Raw genomic sequence first — 16,536 nt, 5'->3', positions numbered from 1 at the left:
ACTCGTTGCTGAACAAGGAGCCCAATGTGGGGCCCGATCTCAGGACCCTGACATGAGCTGAAGGCAAAAACTTAACCGAGTGAGCCACCCAGGCACCCAAAAACTTTAGATTTAAGATGTTTCTCAAACTCTGAGGGATAATCCTTGATGAAATCCTCATTCTTTAGTGTCAGTTCAAAGTCTTCTGGTAAGTACTCTTTAAAAAAAAAAAGCTTTGCAGGATATATTCTGATCATGTTCTCACTGGCCAGGTAAAACATGAGAAGGCCTTAGAATTAATGCCAATCTCTAAATCCTAAGGATCTCTTTACAAAGGTATTAGAAGCCTAAAGTTAGTAGTCATGGCTACTCAGCATACACTGTGATCTATTTTATAATTATGGAACAGAACTCATCTTCAAATACTGCTCTACGTTTGATGAAATCATACACTGAGTCTGAATTCACTAAAAAGCACTGACAGGAAAACAAAACAGGTGTATTTGGAAAATAAATCTGCTGATCAATAAACTGTGTCACTTAATGGTAGGTATTATGTCCTGTTCATTTCTATTCACTGGCCAAGGCCAGTAGCTGGCATATAGCAGGACTTGATAAACATCTGCTTAGTACATTGTTGGAGGAGTAATCAAATGACCCTCACAAGACTTTGCAGTTGCTAATATGTGACCATTAAGGAGTCTATTCAATTTTTTTGTCAAATTTCACTACTATGTTGTTGCCATCAGTTTCAGGACTATCGCTAACCATGACTATTGTTTTTTTTTTTTTTAAGATTTATTTATTTATTTATTTAACAGAGAGAAATCACAAGTAGGCAGAGAGGCAGGCAGAGAGAGAGAGGAGGAAGCAGGCTCCCTGCTGAGCAGAGAGCCCGATGTGGGACTCGATCCCAGGACCCTGAGATCATGACCTGAGCCGAAGGCAGCAGCTTAACCACTGAGCCACCCAGGCGCCCCTAACCATGACTATTGTTAACATCTTATTTTGCTACTATACTAAAACAGGATTTAATCTGAATGGCTTCCAAAGAGCAGGGGAAGTCACAACAGAAAAACCAATTTAGACTCTCAGAGAGTTTCACTGAAGGCCACCACCTCCCCTTTTTTTACAGTCCAAATGTGGGATAGGCCCCTGATATAAAATGTCCAATATGAAATGATAGTGATGTCCAGGCTGGTGTCACACAGGGCTTTGTCAGAAGGAAAAGCGCAGAAACAGAAAATGTCAAAACACTATGAGGCAGAGAAGGAGGTGGTCTGGGAGTTGGGAATGTGTAATTGAGAACAGCTTTGACTTATATAGCCAGGACTCTTACCAGTTTTTTCTGAGGGATGCTATTTTAAACCTCTCATTTACTGTTTAGTTTACCAAGATTCAGGAAAGTTATCCTCCGTATATATTTCTTTAGAATGAGGAATATAAATAACAAGGTTTTGCTCAGTGCAACTTGGGACAGATATAGGAGAAATCTGGAAAATAATGTCATGGCCTCTGGGTTATCAAATCCTGACAATCTGAGTGAAGAGTACTGAAACAAATACTCCAAACTAGTTATTATTGAAGTAAATCTCTAAGTCCCACAAGATCTGAAGAAAGAAGTGTAGCTCAAGTGTTGGTAATATACTGGGAGATCTGGTAAGTTAAGAAATATTCTAAATTCTTAAACAAACTGGTCTTTACTTGATATATATGTATTTTTTAACTGATGTAGGATTTAATCATTTCCCACAACAAAAACAAATCCTGGAAATAATATATAATCCTAGTCCTAGGTAAGGAATATGGATCCATTTTGTGCATCTCGTAGAATTATAGCACTGGCCTACAGCCAAAAGTAGGAAAAGCTATTGAGATGTTTTTGGAGGTCTTAGCACCATTTTGGGAAAGGATATGAATGGCAATCACAAAGGCTATTATATCTTTGGTAGCTGACTTGTTAAAACATTCATTTGGGGTAAACATTCCACTTTTCTATACTAGTTCAGATTCTGACCATTTGGTCCAACTGCCCACTCTTTCTACAACATCTCTGAAAGATGCCAATCCAACCACTGGACACTTCCAGCCAATTTCACAATCAAACAGATTATTAAAGGAGGTCTGACTCCTTGTGATCTTTCACCTACTGGCCTTGGTTTTGACTGCCCAAGCCACACAACTCATATCCAATATCCCTTTCACTTTTTTACTTGTCTTCTACATATGTGAAGACAATAGCGTTGTATAACCTTAGTTTTCTTTCATCTCTAAGGTGACTCTAGTTTTTTTTTTTTTTTAAGATTTTATTTATTTGACAGAGAGAGAGAAATCACAAGTAGGCAGAGAGGCAGGCAGAGAGAGAGAAAGGAGGAAGCAGGCTCCCTGCGGAGCAGAGAGCCCGACATGGGGCTCGATCCCAGGATCCTGGGATCATGACCTGAGCTGAAGGCAGAGGCTTTAACCCACTGAGCCACCCAGGCGCCCGGTGACTCTAGTTTTCTTATCTGTTGCTTTTATAATAAATTCCTTATGTTCTAATTTCACTTCCCTCCTCTGAATAAAATACCAAACCTGTGGGCCTGGGTGGCTTAGCCAGTTGAGTGGCTGGACTCTTCATTTCAGTGCAGGGTCGTGGGATTAAGTCCCGCACTTGGTGCAGAGTTTGCTTGAGATTCTCTCCCTCTCCCCCGTTGCCCCTCCCCCCAAAGCACACTTTCCATCTCTCTCTCAAATAAATAAATCTTTAAAACAAAAACAAGGGGCGCCTGGGTGGCTCAGTGGGTTAAGTCGCTGCCTTCGGCTCAGGTCATGATCCCAGAGTCCTGGGATCGAGTCCCGCATCGGGCTCTCTGCTCAGCGGGGAGCCTGCTTCCCTCTCTCTCTGGCTGCCTCTCTGTCTACTTGTGAGCTCTCTCTGTCAAATAAATAAATAAAATCTTAAAAAAAATAAAAAATAAAAAAATAAAACAAAAACAAAAACGACACCAACCCTCCCGAACCACTCTTACATGCAACTTACACAACTGAATATAATAACTGGAAATCAATCTTAGTCCAACGTAGATATCTGAATAGCATATAAATACAACTGTTACCTTGTTTAGCTAGAGCTCTATAATGCAAGCTCTTTTCAACTGGACATTCTCTAATAACATATAAATATGTACCACATCTTTTTCCATCATCTCTATATGTGAATTCCTTAAACCTAAAAAGTGTTTTACCTATTTCTCCACTGAATGATACCTCTCTGCACGCCACAAAGACTGAAGCCACAGAATTCTATCACCACCCCCAATCCTATTCTAAGGTTCTAGAGAATGCTATATATTTCCTACTTTGGCTCTGACAGACAACATGACGTTCTTCCAAAGGTTTTGTCTCTCTTCTTTGTTTTTCAGAAATAAATTCAGAGAACCAATCTCCTTTACTGTAATCTGCTGTTTTCTAGGGGATTTTACTGTCAAGAATTTCAGATGGTATTGCTGTTGGCAAAATTAGACTTGCAGCTTCCCTATCCATCAACTTGCCTCAACAAGTTTTGTGATTTATTTAAAAAAAAAAAAATCATTCATATCCTCTGTGTGTGGTAGGGGATTGAAGAAGAAACAATTTTTTCTCATAAGAAATGGCTTCTGAAGAGATGCCTGGGTGGCTCAGTCCATTAAAGTGTTCAACTTTTGATTTTGGCTCAGGTCACGATCTCAGGGTCTTGAGATTGAGCCCCCACACTGGGATCTAAGCTCAGCACAGAGTCTGCTTGCGATTCTTTCTCTCCCTTTCCCTCTGCATCCCCCTACACTGAGCTCTCTCACTCATTTAAATAAGTATTTTTTTTTAAAGATTTTATTTATTTATTTGACAGACAGAAATCACAAGTAGGCAGAGAGGTAGGCAGAGACAGAGGAGGAAAGCAGGCTCCCTGCTGAGCAGAGAGCCCAATGCGGGGCTCGATCCCAGTACCCTGGGATCATGACGTGAGCCAAAGGCAGAGGCTTTAACCCACTGAGCCACCCAGGAGCCCCTAAAATAAATAAATTTTAAAAAAGACCAAAAATAAACAGCTTCTTAAATAATTTATCTAGAAGAAATGCAATCTAGTTTAATAGTAAAAAGTACCCACCAGAAAAAAAGTTCCTATTTATGTTTATTATTTTTCATTAAGAGAAGAACTCCACTCCCTGGGAATTAACTGCCTATTGGGAGCAAGTGACTACTCTCTTAATTTAACTAAATATTTGATTTATTTATTTAATTGATTTAATTAAATTAATTTATCTAACTAAATATTTAATTTAACTAAATATTTTAGATAATAAGACAATCCAAATTTTTTCTAAACTGTTCGAACACGATTCATTTCCTTAGTCTGCATAAATCTCATTCCCATTGCTTGGAAATCAAAACAAAGACAAAAACATGTCCCCTCCCCCTGTAAAACCTCCAAACTTTAATTGGTTAAAAAAGAGAAAAAAAGCCGGCTTACCCTACAATGTACAAACACAAGAACTGCTTGCTCAAGCAGTTCCACAGTCCCCACACCTACACTGAGCTTCCAATGGCATGTTTATATGTACACCAACATGACAGCTCAAGGTCTGTAAGAGATTATAAAATGTATTCTCCTCATGTAAGAGAAAACGTAGCTGGATACATTTATTTAAAAGTTAAACTAGGTTCTCTCATTAATTACTAACTCAGATTGAATTTACAAAGCTAATTTTTTAAAAGTTTCTTATATGACTGGGTTTAGATGCAGGGGTTTTAATGCTCCGGTTTAATGTACACCATTAGCAACTTCTATTACTTTTCTTTTACACCTTAAATTCTTAGTTGTATAACCTGCACCAGATCACCTGGGTAAATATTGAGACACATTGATTCCTAAAACAAATTTTCCATTTCAGTCAAAGCCATATGAAATCTTATGTAAAAAAGTACTTTGAAATGTTGGGAAAGAACTGAGGGTGGGATGGTGGAGGAGGAACAAGGTCAATAAGAAGCTAATCCCATAACCTCTAAATATTACTATTTTCAGATATGAACTCATTAATACACCAAATTCTTGAAAGGTAGCAACTAAGATCTTGCTTGGCTATTTTTATCCCACAGATCAAGTGAACAGAATCTAAGTAACACTACCCTTTGGATTACTTATCAGTTGGTTATGACAATTTGCCAAATTAGTTGCTTAAATGTTGACTACATGGCCAAACAGGGCAATTCAAATTAGCTGAGAAAAGATAGCACTGATCACTAAAATTTTAGGCAAAGTGGCAAGCAAGTGAGATCTGACTTGAGATGTCTTTCTCCTTTCTCTTTCTGCTGCCCACAGGCTGTTTCTAGTTCTCCCACCCAATCTTCCTCCTAAAAGGCTCTCCAAATAGGAACCAAACAAAGTTGGAACTGATAAAGAAAGCATATTCTCTAGTAGTATTTATGTTTTAAAACAGGGACGAGTTAAAGCAAATAACTTAAGTAAAAGCAATGTCTGTGAACATGGGAATTTTTCTTACACTCTTTCTCTGCTCATCATGCCAACTACAAAAGAAGGGAACCCTTTACATACTGTTTTTTAAAAAATTATTTTAACCAGACATGTAACACAAAATAAAAAACCAAGAATATCCTAAGTATGAGAACCTACTCCCATTTTCAATCATGCATAGCTCACCTGAGGATACAGTCATGATCTTTTCTCCAAGTGAAAGGCATAAATGATTTATGGAAATAAACTGAGAAACAAAAATAAACTGAGAACCCCTAGTACTTTTAAATTCTTCAGTTAAACTTAATACCTTTATATCATAAAATCAACATAGTAAATATTAAAGGAAAAGTAATTCAAACGATCTAAATCTCAGAAAGAGGTGAGATGCCTCCCAATTTCAATTCTAGATCCCAGCTAAAGAACCTCCACCATCTCTTCATCTCATCCTACCACTTTCCACCCCAACTAGTGTATGTGGCAGCCACGACCCGCCCGCACCCCATCCCCCTCAAAGTCAGTTCACCCAAACTTGATTACTCCCAGTTCTAGCCTCCCCAGAAACTTGCTAATGACTGGCTACCCTGACAAACCCATTAACACTAACGTGTCAATGGCCAATTAAGCTACTCCTCCTAAATTACACCCTTGTATTTTACAAAGACCTCTAGAACCTTAACCCAAAGGATTGATAAGAATTCTAGTGGAACTTGCAAGAACGATAAATTTTGGAGATAACTGGCCTTTCAAATCACAGGGTCTACCGCGTCCCCTACCCTTTCTTGGGTATGGAAGGCTCCTAGAGTGGCAAAACCGGAAGTTGGTACAGGTATTGTTGATACAAAACAAAGCCAAAAAAAAAAAAAAAAAAAAAAATCCACTGAGTGCGGCACGTTCGCCCCCTAGCCCCATGTCGTCGCCTTGGTCCCCAATCAATGAGAACGAGAGGACTAGTACCGAAGTCCTAAGGGGAAAAGCCGGGGCCAGAGGAGCGCAGCCTTTGGTTTCAGGCCTGAGAGCCACGGTGGGCAGGAGGGGTGTAGGGCGAAGCGAGGCGGCATCGGTTGGGTTACCTGCGGCAAAGTGCAGTGGGGTGGATTTCCTGCCTGCCGTGTCGCGGCTGTTCACCTTCTCGGGGGTCACTAGCCTCTTGACTCGCTCCACGTCCCCGTTGCGGCACGCCTCGAAGAGCTCGCGAGCGGCTGGCTCCACCGCCTCGGCCGCCGCGCCCGCGCAGGCCGCGCCCCCGCCGGCGCAGCGGCGGCCCGACATGATCCTGGCCGCCGCCGCCGCCAGCAGCAGCGCCAGCAACGGCAGCAGGAGCCCCGGCCCTGCAAGCAAGAGGGCGAGGCCCCCCGGAGCAGACGCGCTCAGGGCCTGGGCCGCTCGGCTCCCTGCTGTCACCGGGGTTGGCGCAGTCCCATGGCCGCGCCGCCGCGCGCCCCTCGCTCGGCCCAGCGACCCCGGGCTGCCCCTCGGCGGCGGCGGCAGCGCGAACCCGCCGTTCGAGGCCCGAAGCGACGCGGCGGCGGAAGCTGGCAAGACCCCTCCTGCCAGCTCCGCTGAGCCCTGGGAGGGCACGTGACGTAGTGCGGCGCGTGCGCAGTGCTGAGAGACCAGCCCTCCCATTTTTGGCGAGTGGGGCCTTGCGGAGGGGCTTGTGGGAAATGTGAGGCGAGAACCTTTGGCCGCAGGAGGAGAAGGGGCTTCGTTCGGCCGCCATCTTTGCAGTGGGTTTTGCTGAAGTCGAATGCTTTTGGTTATTGTCTTTTTTTAATGTATGGATTTCATGAGCTGAATTTCCTTATTGTTATTACACCGAAAAGAGCCATTGAAAGCCCCCCCCCCCCCCGATCTTGCATATTATTCTGGAATTCTTAGTGTGGAAATTTTCCATTTTTCAGCTTTCACAATCCCTTTCTCCTAGGGGATTTCTTTTCCGTTTTCTTTACTGTCTCTTCCTTTCCCTTTCAAATGGTATTCTGTTGTTTCTTGTGAGTCACATCTCGAAACGAATGAGTTGCTTTCCACTTCATGAGGAGTTTGGATAAGCTGTCCCAAAGAAAGCGATGAAAGTGTGTTCCAATTCTAAATTTAATAATTTGAGTGGGATGGCTCGGGTTAATTACTCTTCCCATAGTCGTTAGGTGGAAGTTACTAATAGGCCCATAAGGATATCAGCCTTTTACTGACTTGGTTGGGGTGTGGCTACATTGGATATATGCATCACTGACAAAGTTTAATGATTTGCTGTATATATACATGCATATATGGAAGGAAGGAAAGCACACAGTTAATTGTCACGCTTAAGGTAGTAATCTAGCTGTTATCTTTCCCTACTCCATGCCCTGGACTCAGGAAACTGCTTGAAAGTAAGGTATGCTTACATGAAATGATACATGTTGACCTTTGGCATGCTGACAAGCATTTTCCACCTTGTCTTTAACTTCTCAACCTGTTTTTCAGGAAAACCAGTTTCTGTTTGGGAATGTTGACTCACTACAGTGCAAGATGAGGATGTACACTTTTAGGAAGGAATATTTTTATACATATAGAAATTCTATAACTATACATGATAATATATTTAGTAATTTAAATTATATTGCATGTTAATAAAATGAATATCCATGGATGCATGTAAGAACTAGAGCACCAATACTATTGCATCTACCCTTTTCTTTCCCTTTTCATCCACTTGACAAATGTGTTCCCAATTTTATTATTCTGTGTATACTAATTTGTCCTTATTAATCCTTTCCCATGTGTGCATCCCTCAACAACATATTGTTCAGTTTACTTGTTTAGGAGCTTTATAAAAATGTCAGTCTTTGTGGTCTTTTTTCACTTGAGATGTTTGTAAGTCTCCTGAATTCATTTTCATTGCTTTATAGAATTGCCTTGTATGAATACACTACAAATTTACAATTTTACTGGCCACTTGGTTTGCTTCCAAGTTTTGTTACTATCATAATTTTGTTTTTTTTTATAGACTTTGAGAGAGAAATGCAATTGGTGTCTTCAACCAGTAAACACACTCATGTATATAAAACAAAAGTTTCACAAAATAATAAAATAGTCATTTCTTCAGTGCTTAAGAAATGCTAATTGTGGGGCACCTGGGTGGCTTAGTGGGTGTTGCCTGGGTGGCTCAGTGGTTTAAATCCTCTGCCTTCGGCTCAGGTTATGATCCCAGGGTCCCGGAATCAAGCCCCGCATCGGGCTCTCTGCTCAATGGGGAGCCTGCTTTCCCCTCTCTCTCTCTGCTTCCCTCTCTGCCTACTTGTGATTTATGTCTGTCAAATAAATTTTTAAAAACTTAAAAAAAGGGGCACCTGGGTGGCTCAGTGGGTTAAGCCGCTGCCTTTGGCTCAGGTCATGATCTCAGGGTCCTGGGATCGAGTCCCGCATTGGGCTCTCTGCTTGGCAAGGAGCCTACTTCCTCCTCCTCTCTCTCTCTCTGCCTGCCTCTCTGCCTACTTGTGATCTCTCTCTGTCAAATAAATAAATAAAATCTTTAAAAAAAAACTTAAAAAAGAAAAAAGAAATGCTAATTGTGACTCTCAGTAAATGGATTACAGAACTCAAAAATGAATGTTGACTCAGGGTTTGAAAAGTACTACGGGAATGGACTATTACTAGGTGGAACAGAATTGCTGAGTCTTAGGGAAAATGAATATTCACTTTACAAGGTAATGCCAAATTGTTTTTCAGAGACTGTTAATGATGTACATTCCCACTAGCGGTTTATATATTTTTAAAAATTCTCTATCCTTATCAATTCTTGGTATTGTCAGATTAAGTTGTCCAGTAAATATAGTGGATGTAAATAGTATTTCAAAAAGGTCTTAGTCTGCATTTTTATTTATTTATTTATTTATTTTAAAAAAGATTTTATTTATTTATTTGACAGAGAGAGGGAGAGATCACAAGTAGGCAGAGAGGCAGGCAGAGAGAGAGAGAGAAGGAAGCAGGCTCCCTGCTGAGCAGAGAGCCCGATGCAGGGCTCGATCCCAAGACCCTGAGATCACAACCTGAGCTGAAGGCAGAGGCTTAACCCACTGAGCCACTCAGGCGCCCCTTAGTCTGCATTTTTATAAATACCGAATGATCATTAGGAAAATGCACATTGAAACCACATTGTGCGATACTACTGCACATCCATTAGGATGACTAGTCAAAAGAACAGAAAACAAGTGCTGGTGAGGATGTGGAGAAATTCTGGAATTCTTGCACACTTTTGTTTTAATTATAAAATGGTGTGACTACCATGAAACAGAATGGGATTTCCTCAAGAAATTTAAAATCAGACTATCATATGATCCAGTAATCCCTGTTGCACACATACAGCAGAATTGAAAGCAGAATCTCTAAGAGATATTTGCACAGCCACGTGCATAGCAGCATTATTCACAATAGCTAGGTAGAAACAATTCAAATGTCCATAAGCAGATGAATGGATAAATGAAATGTGGTATACCTATACAATAGAATATTATTCCACTTTTAGGGACTCCAGGGTGGCTCAGTCAGTTAAGCTTAGACTGTGATTCTGGGGTCTTGGGGTCCTGGAATCTAGCCACTAGTCAGGCTCCTTGCTCAGTGGGGAGCCTGGTTCTCCCCCTCCCTTCCTGCCCCCCAGCTTGTGCTTGTGTGCTTGTGCATGTGCAGTCTCTCTCAAATAAGTAAAATCTTTTATTTTTTATTTGTTTATTTGACAGACAGAGATCACAAGTAGGCAGAGAGACAGGCAGAGAGAGAGGAGGAAGCAGGCTCCCTGCTGATCAGAGAGCCCGATGTGGGGCTCGATCCCATGACCCTGGGATCATGACCTGAGCCGAAGGCAGAGGATTTAACCCACTGAGCCACCCAGGCACCCCACAAATAAATAAAATTTTAAAAAAATATTACTCCACTTTTTAAAAAAATATTATTCCACTTTTAAAAAAGGAAGTAATTCCTCTCATATTCTATGACATGGATGTAGCTTAGTGATGTAGCTTATGCTAAGTGAAATAAGCTGGTTGCAAAACGGACAAATACTGTATGATTCCACTTACATGAAGTGTATTAGTTTGTTAGGGCTGCCATAATAAAATACCACAGAATGGGTGTATACATTTCTATACTTTAGCAAAAAAGATAAGTAGAAAATATAATTTTAGAGTCTATTATGGACAATTTCAAACACAAAAATGAGAATAATGAACTTCCCCATAACCATTACCTAGCTTCAACAATTGTTACTATTTTGCCATTCTTTTTTTTTAAATTTTTTATTTGTTATAAAAATATATTTTTATCCCCAGGGGTACAGGTCTGTGAATCACCAGGTTTAAACACTTCACAGCACTCACCAAAGCACATACCCTCCCCAATGTCCATAATCCCACCCCCTTCTCCCAAACCCCCTCCCCCCAGCAACCCTCAGTTTGTTTTGTGAGATTAAGAGTCACTTTTGGTTTGTCTCCCTCCCAATCCCATCTTGTTTCATTGATTCTTCTCCTACCCACTTAAGCCCCCATGTTGCATCACCACTTCCTCATATCAGGGAGATCATATGATAGTTGTCTTTCTCTGCTTGACTTATTTCGCTAAGCATGATATGCTCTAGTTCCATCCATGTTGTCGCAAATGGCAAGATTTCATTTCTTTTGATGGCTGCATAGTATTCCATTGTGTATATATACCACATCTTCTTTATCCATTCATCTGTTGATGGACATCTAGGTTCTTTCCATAATTTGGCTATTGTGGACATTGCTGCTATAAACATTCGGGTGCATGTGCCCCTTTGGATCACTACGTTTGTATCTTTAGGGTAAATACCCAATAGTGCAATTGCTGGGTCATAGGGCAGTTCTATTTTCAACATTTTGAGGAACTGCCATGCTGTTTTCCAGAGTGGCTGCACCAGCTTGCATTCCCACCAACAGTGTAGGAGGGTTCCCCTTTCTCCACATCCTCGCCAGCATCTGTCATTTCCTGACTTGTTTATTTTAGCCATTCTGACTGGTGTGAGGTGATATCTCATTGTGGTTTTGATTTGTATTTCCCTGATGCCGAGTGATATGGAGCACTTTTTCATGTGTCTGTTGGCCATCTGGATGTCTTCTTTGCAGAAATGTCTGTTCATGTCCTCTGCCCATTTCTTGATTGGATTATTTGCTCTTTGGGTGTTGAGTTTGCTAAGTTCTTTATAGATTCTGGACACTAGTCCTTTATCTGATATGTCGTTTGCAAATATCTTCTCCCATTCTGTCAGTTGTCTTTTGATTTTGTTAACTGTTTCCTTTGCTGTGCCAAAACCATAAGATACCTGGGAATAAACTTAACCAAAGAGGCACAGAATCTATACTCAGAAAACTATGAAATACTCATGAAATAAATTGAGGAAGACACAAAGAAATGGAAAAATGTTCCGTGCTCCTGGATTGGAAGAATAAATATTGTGAAAATGTCTATGCTACCTAAAGCAATCTACACATTTAATGCAATTCCTATCAAAGTACCATCCATCTTTTTCAAAGAAATGGAACAAATAATTCTAAAATTTATATGGAACCAGAAAAGACCTCGAATAGCAAAAGGGATATTGAAAAAGAAAGCCAACGTTGGTGGCATTACAATTCCAAACTTCAAGCTCTATTACAAAGCTGTCATCATCAAGACAGCATGGTACTGGCACAAAAACAGACACATAGATCAATGGAACAGAATAAGAGCCCAGAAATAGACCCTCAACTCTACGGTCAACTAATCTTCGACAAAGCAGGAAAGAATGTCCAATGGAAAAAAGACAGCCTCTTCAATAAATGGTGCTGGGAAAATTGGACAGCCACATGCAGAAAAATGAAATTGGACCATTTCCTTACACCACACACAAAAATAGACTCAAAATGGATGAAGGACCTCAATGTGCGAAAGGAATCCATCAAAATCCTTGAGGAGAACACAGGCAGCAACCTCTTCAACCTCAGCCGCAGCAACATCTTCCTAGGAACAACGCCAAAGGCAAGGGAAGCAAAGGCAAAAATGAACTATTGGGATTTCATCAAGATCAAAAGCTTTTGCACAGCAAAGGAAACTATTTTGCCATTCTTTTATCTCTTCCTTTATTTGTAAAACAAACTATTTAAAATGATTTTTATTAACTTTTAAACAAACAAAATATCACATCACTTTACTAATAAATATTTAGGAATAAGTTCCCTTTGTTTTCTTTTTAAGATTTTATTATTTATTTATTTATTTAACAGAGAACAAGAGAGCAGGAGAGAGGGAGCACAATCGGGGGAGGGGAGAGGGAGAAGCAGGCTTCCCGTAGTAGAGCAAGAAGCCTGACGTGGGGCTGGATCCCAGGACCCCATGACATGACATGAGAGGCTTAACGACTGAGCCACGCAGGTGCCCCTTTAGGTAAAAGTTTCTAATAATTAAATATCTTGCTATTTTTTTTCCATAATGAATACCATTCAAACATATTAACCTAACCAAATTAACATCAATACCCTAGTATCATCTACTATCCAGTCCATATTAAAATGTCTACAAGTGCTTCAAAAATGTCTTTTTAGTAGTTTGATAAGCTATACTTAAAAAAAAAAAAACCACTTATGACTGCAATAAAACTAGAATGTGCAAAACCTATATGAAGGAAACAATAAAATCTTATTGAAATTCATTAAAGAAGATCTAAGTAAACACATATGCCATGTCCAAGGATGGGAGGACTCAATATCTTGAACATAGCAATTCTTCCCAAATTGGCCCATAAATTCAATGCAAGTTTCATTAAATTCCCAATGGGGTTTTGAAGGAACTCAGGACTGATTCCAAAATTTACATGGGAGACCAAATTTTAAAAAAAAGTAAGGAAGAGTTAGGTGTGAGATTTTCCCTACCCGATATCAAAACTTATTACCAAGTTGTATTATGATAGTATTAGCGGATGTGTTAAGATGTAATAAAAGAGGAATATTTAAGTGAATCAATGGAATGAAATACAGTCCGGAAATAGACCCATGAATATATTGAAGATTGAAGCGGCATTGCATGTCTCATCTGAAAGGAAGAAGTTTTAATAGTGAGAGGATAGTGTGAATATAGTTACCACCACTGAACAGTACACTTAAAAAATGGTTACGATGATATAAAGTGCAAATAAAATTGAGGGTTTTTTCCCACATGGTTATGGTCTATTTGTATTTCCTCTGCAGTAAAATGCTTATATCTTTAGCCCATATTTCTGTTGGGTTGTTTGCCTTTTACTATTAACTTGTGGGCATTTTGGATACTATAATTCTTTGTCAGTGTTGAAACTATCCTCTACTAATTTATGGTTTGCTTCTTGACTTTCCCAATGAAAAGCTATCTCAACTTTAATTTAGTTGAATTATGAATATTTTCATCTGTTTTATGTTTCCATGTGTGTTTTCCCTTACCCCAAGATAGAAAACACATTCTTTATTTTCTTCTCAAAGTGAAAATTTTTGCCTCTTACACTTACATCCTTAATCCTTCTGCCCTTGATTTTAACGTATGGTATAAGATAGGTATTTACTATCTTTTACTTTTCTCATATAGATATCAAATTGATTGTTGATGATGTTTAGATTTAATGCTGTATTGGATTAAGATTTGGGGGGATTTTCAAGAAATGGGCAGAAGATATGAACAGACATTTCTGCAAAGAAGACATCCAGATGGCCAACAGACACATGAAAAAATGTTCCACATCACTTGGCATCAGGGAAATACAAATCAAAAACACAATGAGATACCACCTCATACCAATCAAAATGGCTAAAATGAACAAGTCAGGAAATGACAGATGTTGGTGAGGATGCAGAGAAAGGGGAAGCCTCCTATACTGTTGGTGGGAAGGCAAGCTGGTGCAGCCACTCTGGAAAACAGCATGGCAGTTCCTCAAAAAGTTGAAAATAGAGCTACCCTATGACTGAGCAATCGCACTACTGGGTATTTACCCTAAAGATACAAATGTAATGTATGTATGTAATGTATGTAATGATCCAAAGGGGCACGTGCACCCAAATGTTTATAGCAGCAATGTCCACAATAGCCAAACTATGGAAAGAACCTAGATGTCCATCCACAGATGAATGGATAAAGAAGATGTGGTATATATACACAATGGAATACTATGCAGCCATAAAAAATGAAATCTTGCCATTTGCAACAACGTGGATGGAACTAGAGGGTATTATGCTGAGCGAAATAAGTCAATCAGAGAAAGACAATTATCATATGATCTCTCTGATTGAGGAATTTGAGAGGTAGGGTGAGGGGTTGTGAGGGGTAGGGAAGGAAAAAATGAAACAAGATGGGATTGGGAGGGAGATATACCAAAAGAGACTCTTTTTTTTTTTTTTTTAGATTTTATTTATTTATTTGTCAGGGATAGAGGAGAGAGAGCGAGCGAGCATAGGCAGACAGAGAGGCAGGCAGAGGCAGAGGGAGAAGCAGGCTCCCTGCCAAGCAAGGAGCCCGATGTGGGACTCGATCCCAGGACACTGGGATCATGACCTGAGCCGAAGGCAGCTGCCTAACCAACTGAGCCACCCAGGTGTCCCCCAAAAGAGACTCTTAATTTCACAAAACAAAGTGAGGGTTGCTGGGGGGTGGGGTTGGGGTTTAGGGATAGGGTGCCTGGATTAGGGACATTGGGGAGGGTATGTGCTATGGTGAGTGCTGTGAAATGTGTAAGCCTGATGATTCACAGACCTGTACCCCTGGGGCAAATAATACATTATATGTTAATAAAATAATTTAAAAAAAGATTTGGGAGGATTTTGAAATGGGGTAAAATGTATTTTGCACATGTGATGGATGTGGGCTTAGGAGAGCCAGAGAGCAGACTATACTGAATTGAATGGTATCTCTTCTAAAATCATGTCCAATTTGAACCTCAGTATGTGATCTTATTTGGAAATAGGGTCTTTGCTAATGTAATTAAGTTGAGGTTATATTGGATTAAGATGGACCCTAAATACAACCACTGGAGTCCTTATAAGAAAGACAAGAGCACATAAACACAGACACATAGGGAAAATGTCATGTGAGGATTGCTGGCAATCACCAATAGCTAGAAGAAGCATGGGAGGATCTTCTATAGAGTGTTTCAGAGAAAGCATGGCCCGGTTGACACCTTGGTTTCCACAATTATGAGAGAATAAATTTCTGTTGTTACAAGCCACCCAGTTTGTGGTACACAGCCCTGGGAAATTAATACACTGACCCACCGATGGTTGTTAAGAAATTCTTATCAAACATAGGTATATGTAGGATTGAAAGCTCACAAGATCATAGTAAACTGGGGGGTGTCTGGGTGGCTCAGTGGGTTAAAGCCTCTGCCTTTGGCTCAGGTCATGATCCCAGGGTCCTGGGATGGAGCCTCATATCAGGCTCTCTGCTCAGCAGGGAGCCTGCTTCCCCTTCTCTCTCTGCCTGCCTCTCTGCCTACTTGTGATCTCTGTCTGTCAAATAAATAAATAAAATCTTCAAAAAAAAAAAAAGTAAACTAGGCAGGTGGATCAAATGAACAAGTGGTGAAGGAATGAAAAAGCGTTACTAAGTGATCTTTGCTCAAATGTGATGTTGCAGGAGCTTGGGAATTTGACAGTCACTGCAAAATGATTTAGTGAGGAAGCTTTGACTTGGTATTTAACTTGCTACCTAATGGGAGCTGATTATATGCCTACTTACTTTTCATCTGTGCATTCCTTTGAATTTCTCTAGATAAATATGGATTTACCTACAGAAAATTTTGGCTTTTCAATTTCTGTGGTATTTTCAACTATTTTATGCACAGGACAAAAACTTGGCATGTTTTGTTAATGCTAAAGCTGATAGAAATACATCCTCATCTTATTTTGTAAAAAAAAAAAAAAGAAAGAAAAAAAAAAACCCCAAAACAGAAAAAAGAACCTTTCATATTTTTTCTTTTCCCTAAATGCTTGTTTGTTGAAAATTTGAAAAATAGAGGTCAGCAAAAGGGAAAAATAATGTTAACAAAGGTTAACACCATGTACTTGTATTAGTGTTTGTGT

At 40.0% G+C, this 16,536-nt stretch overlaps 1 protein-coding gene across 1 annotated transcript in view; it reads right to left on the bottom strand.

Moving 5' to 3' along the window:
• The window catches only part of TNKS2 (tankyrase 2), a 68,931-nt gene extending 61,834 nt beyond the window's left edge, over positions 1-7,097 (bottom strand). The window contains exon 1 of the mRNA XM_082721931.1: positions 6,544-7,097. Within this exon, the coding sequence (XP_082578057.1) occupies positions 6,544-6,742 (199 nt within the window). The 5' untranslated portion in view covers positions 6,743-7,097. The remainder of the gene's footprint in view (positions 1-6,543) is intronic.
• Positions 7,098-16,536: the final 9,439 nt, after the last annotated feature.

Source organism: Mustela nivalis, assembly GCF_964662115.1.
Source record: "Mustela nivalis genome assembly, chromosome: 2".
In the NCBI taxonomy this organism is placed as follows: domain Eukaryota; kingdom Metazoa; phylum Chordata; class Mammalia; order Carnivora; family Mustelidae; genus Mustela; species Mustela nivalis.
The sequence above is the reverse complement of the archived record's forward strand: the minus strand, read 5'-3'. Positions and strand labels throughout refer to the sequence as shown.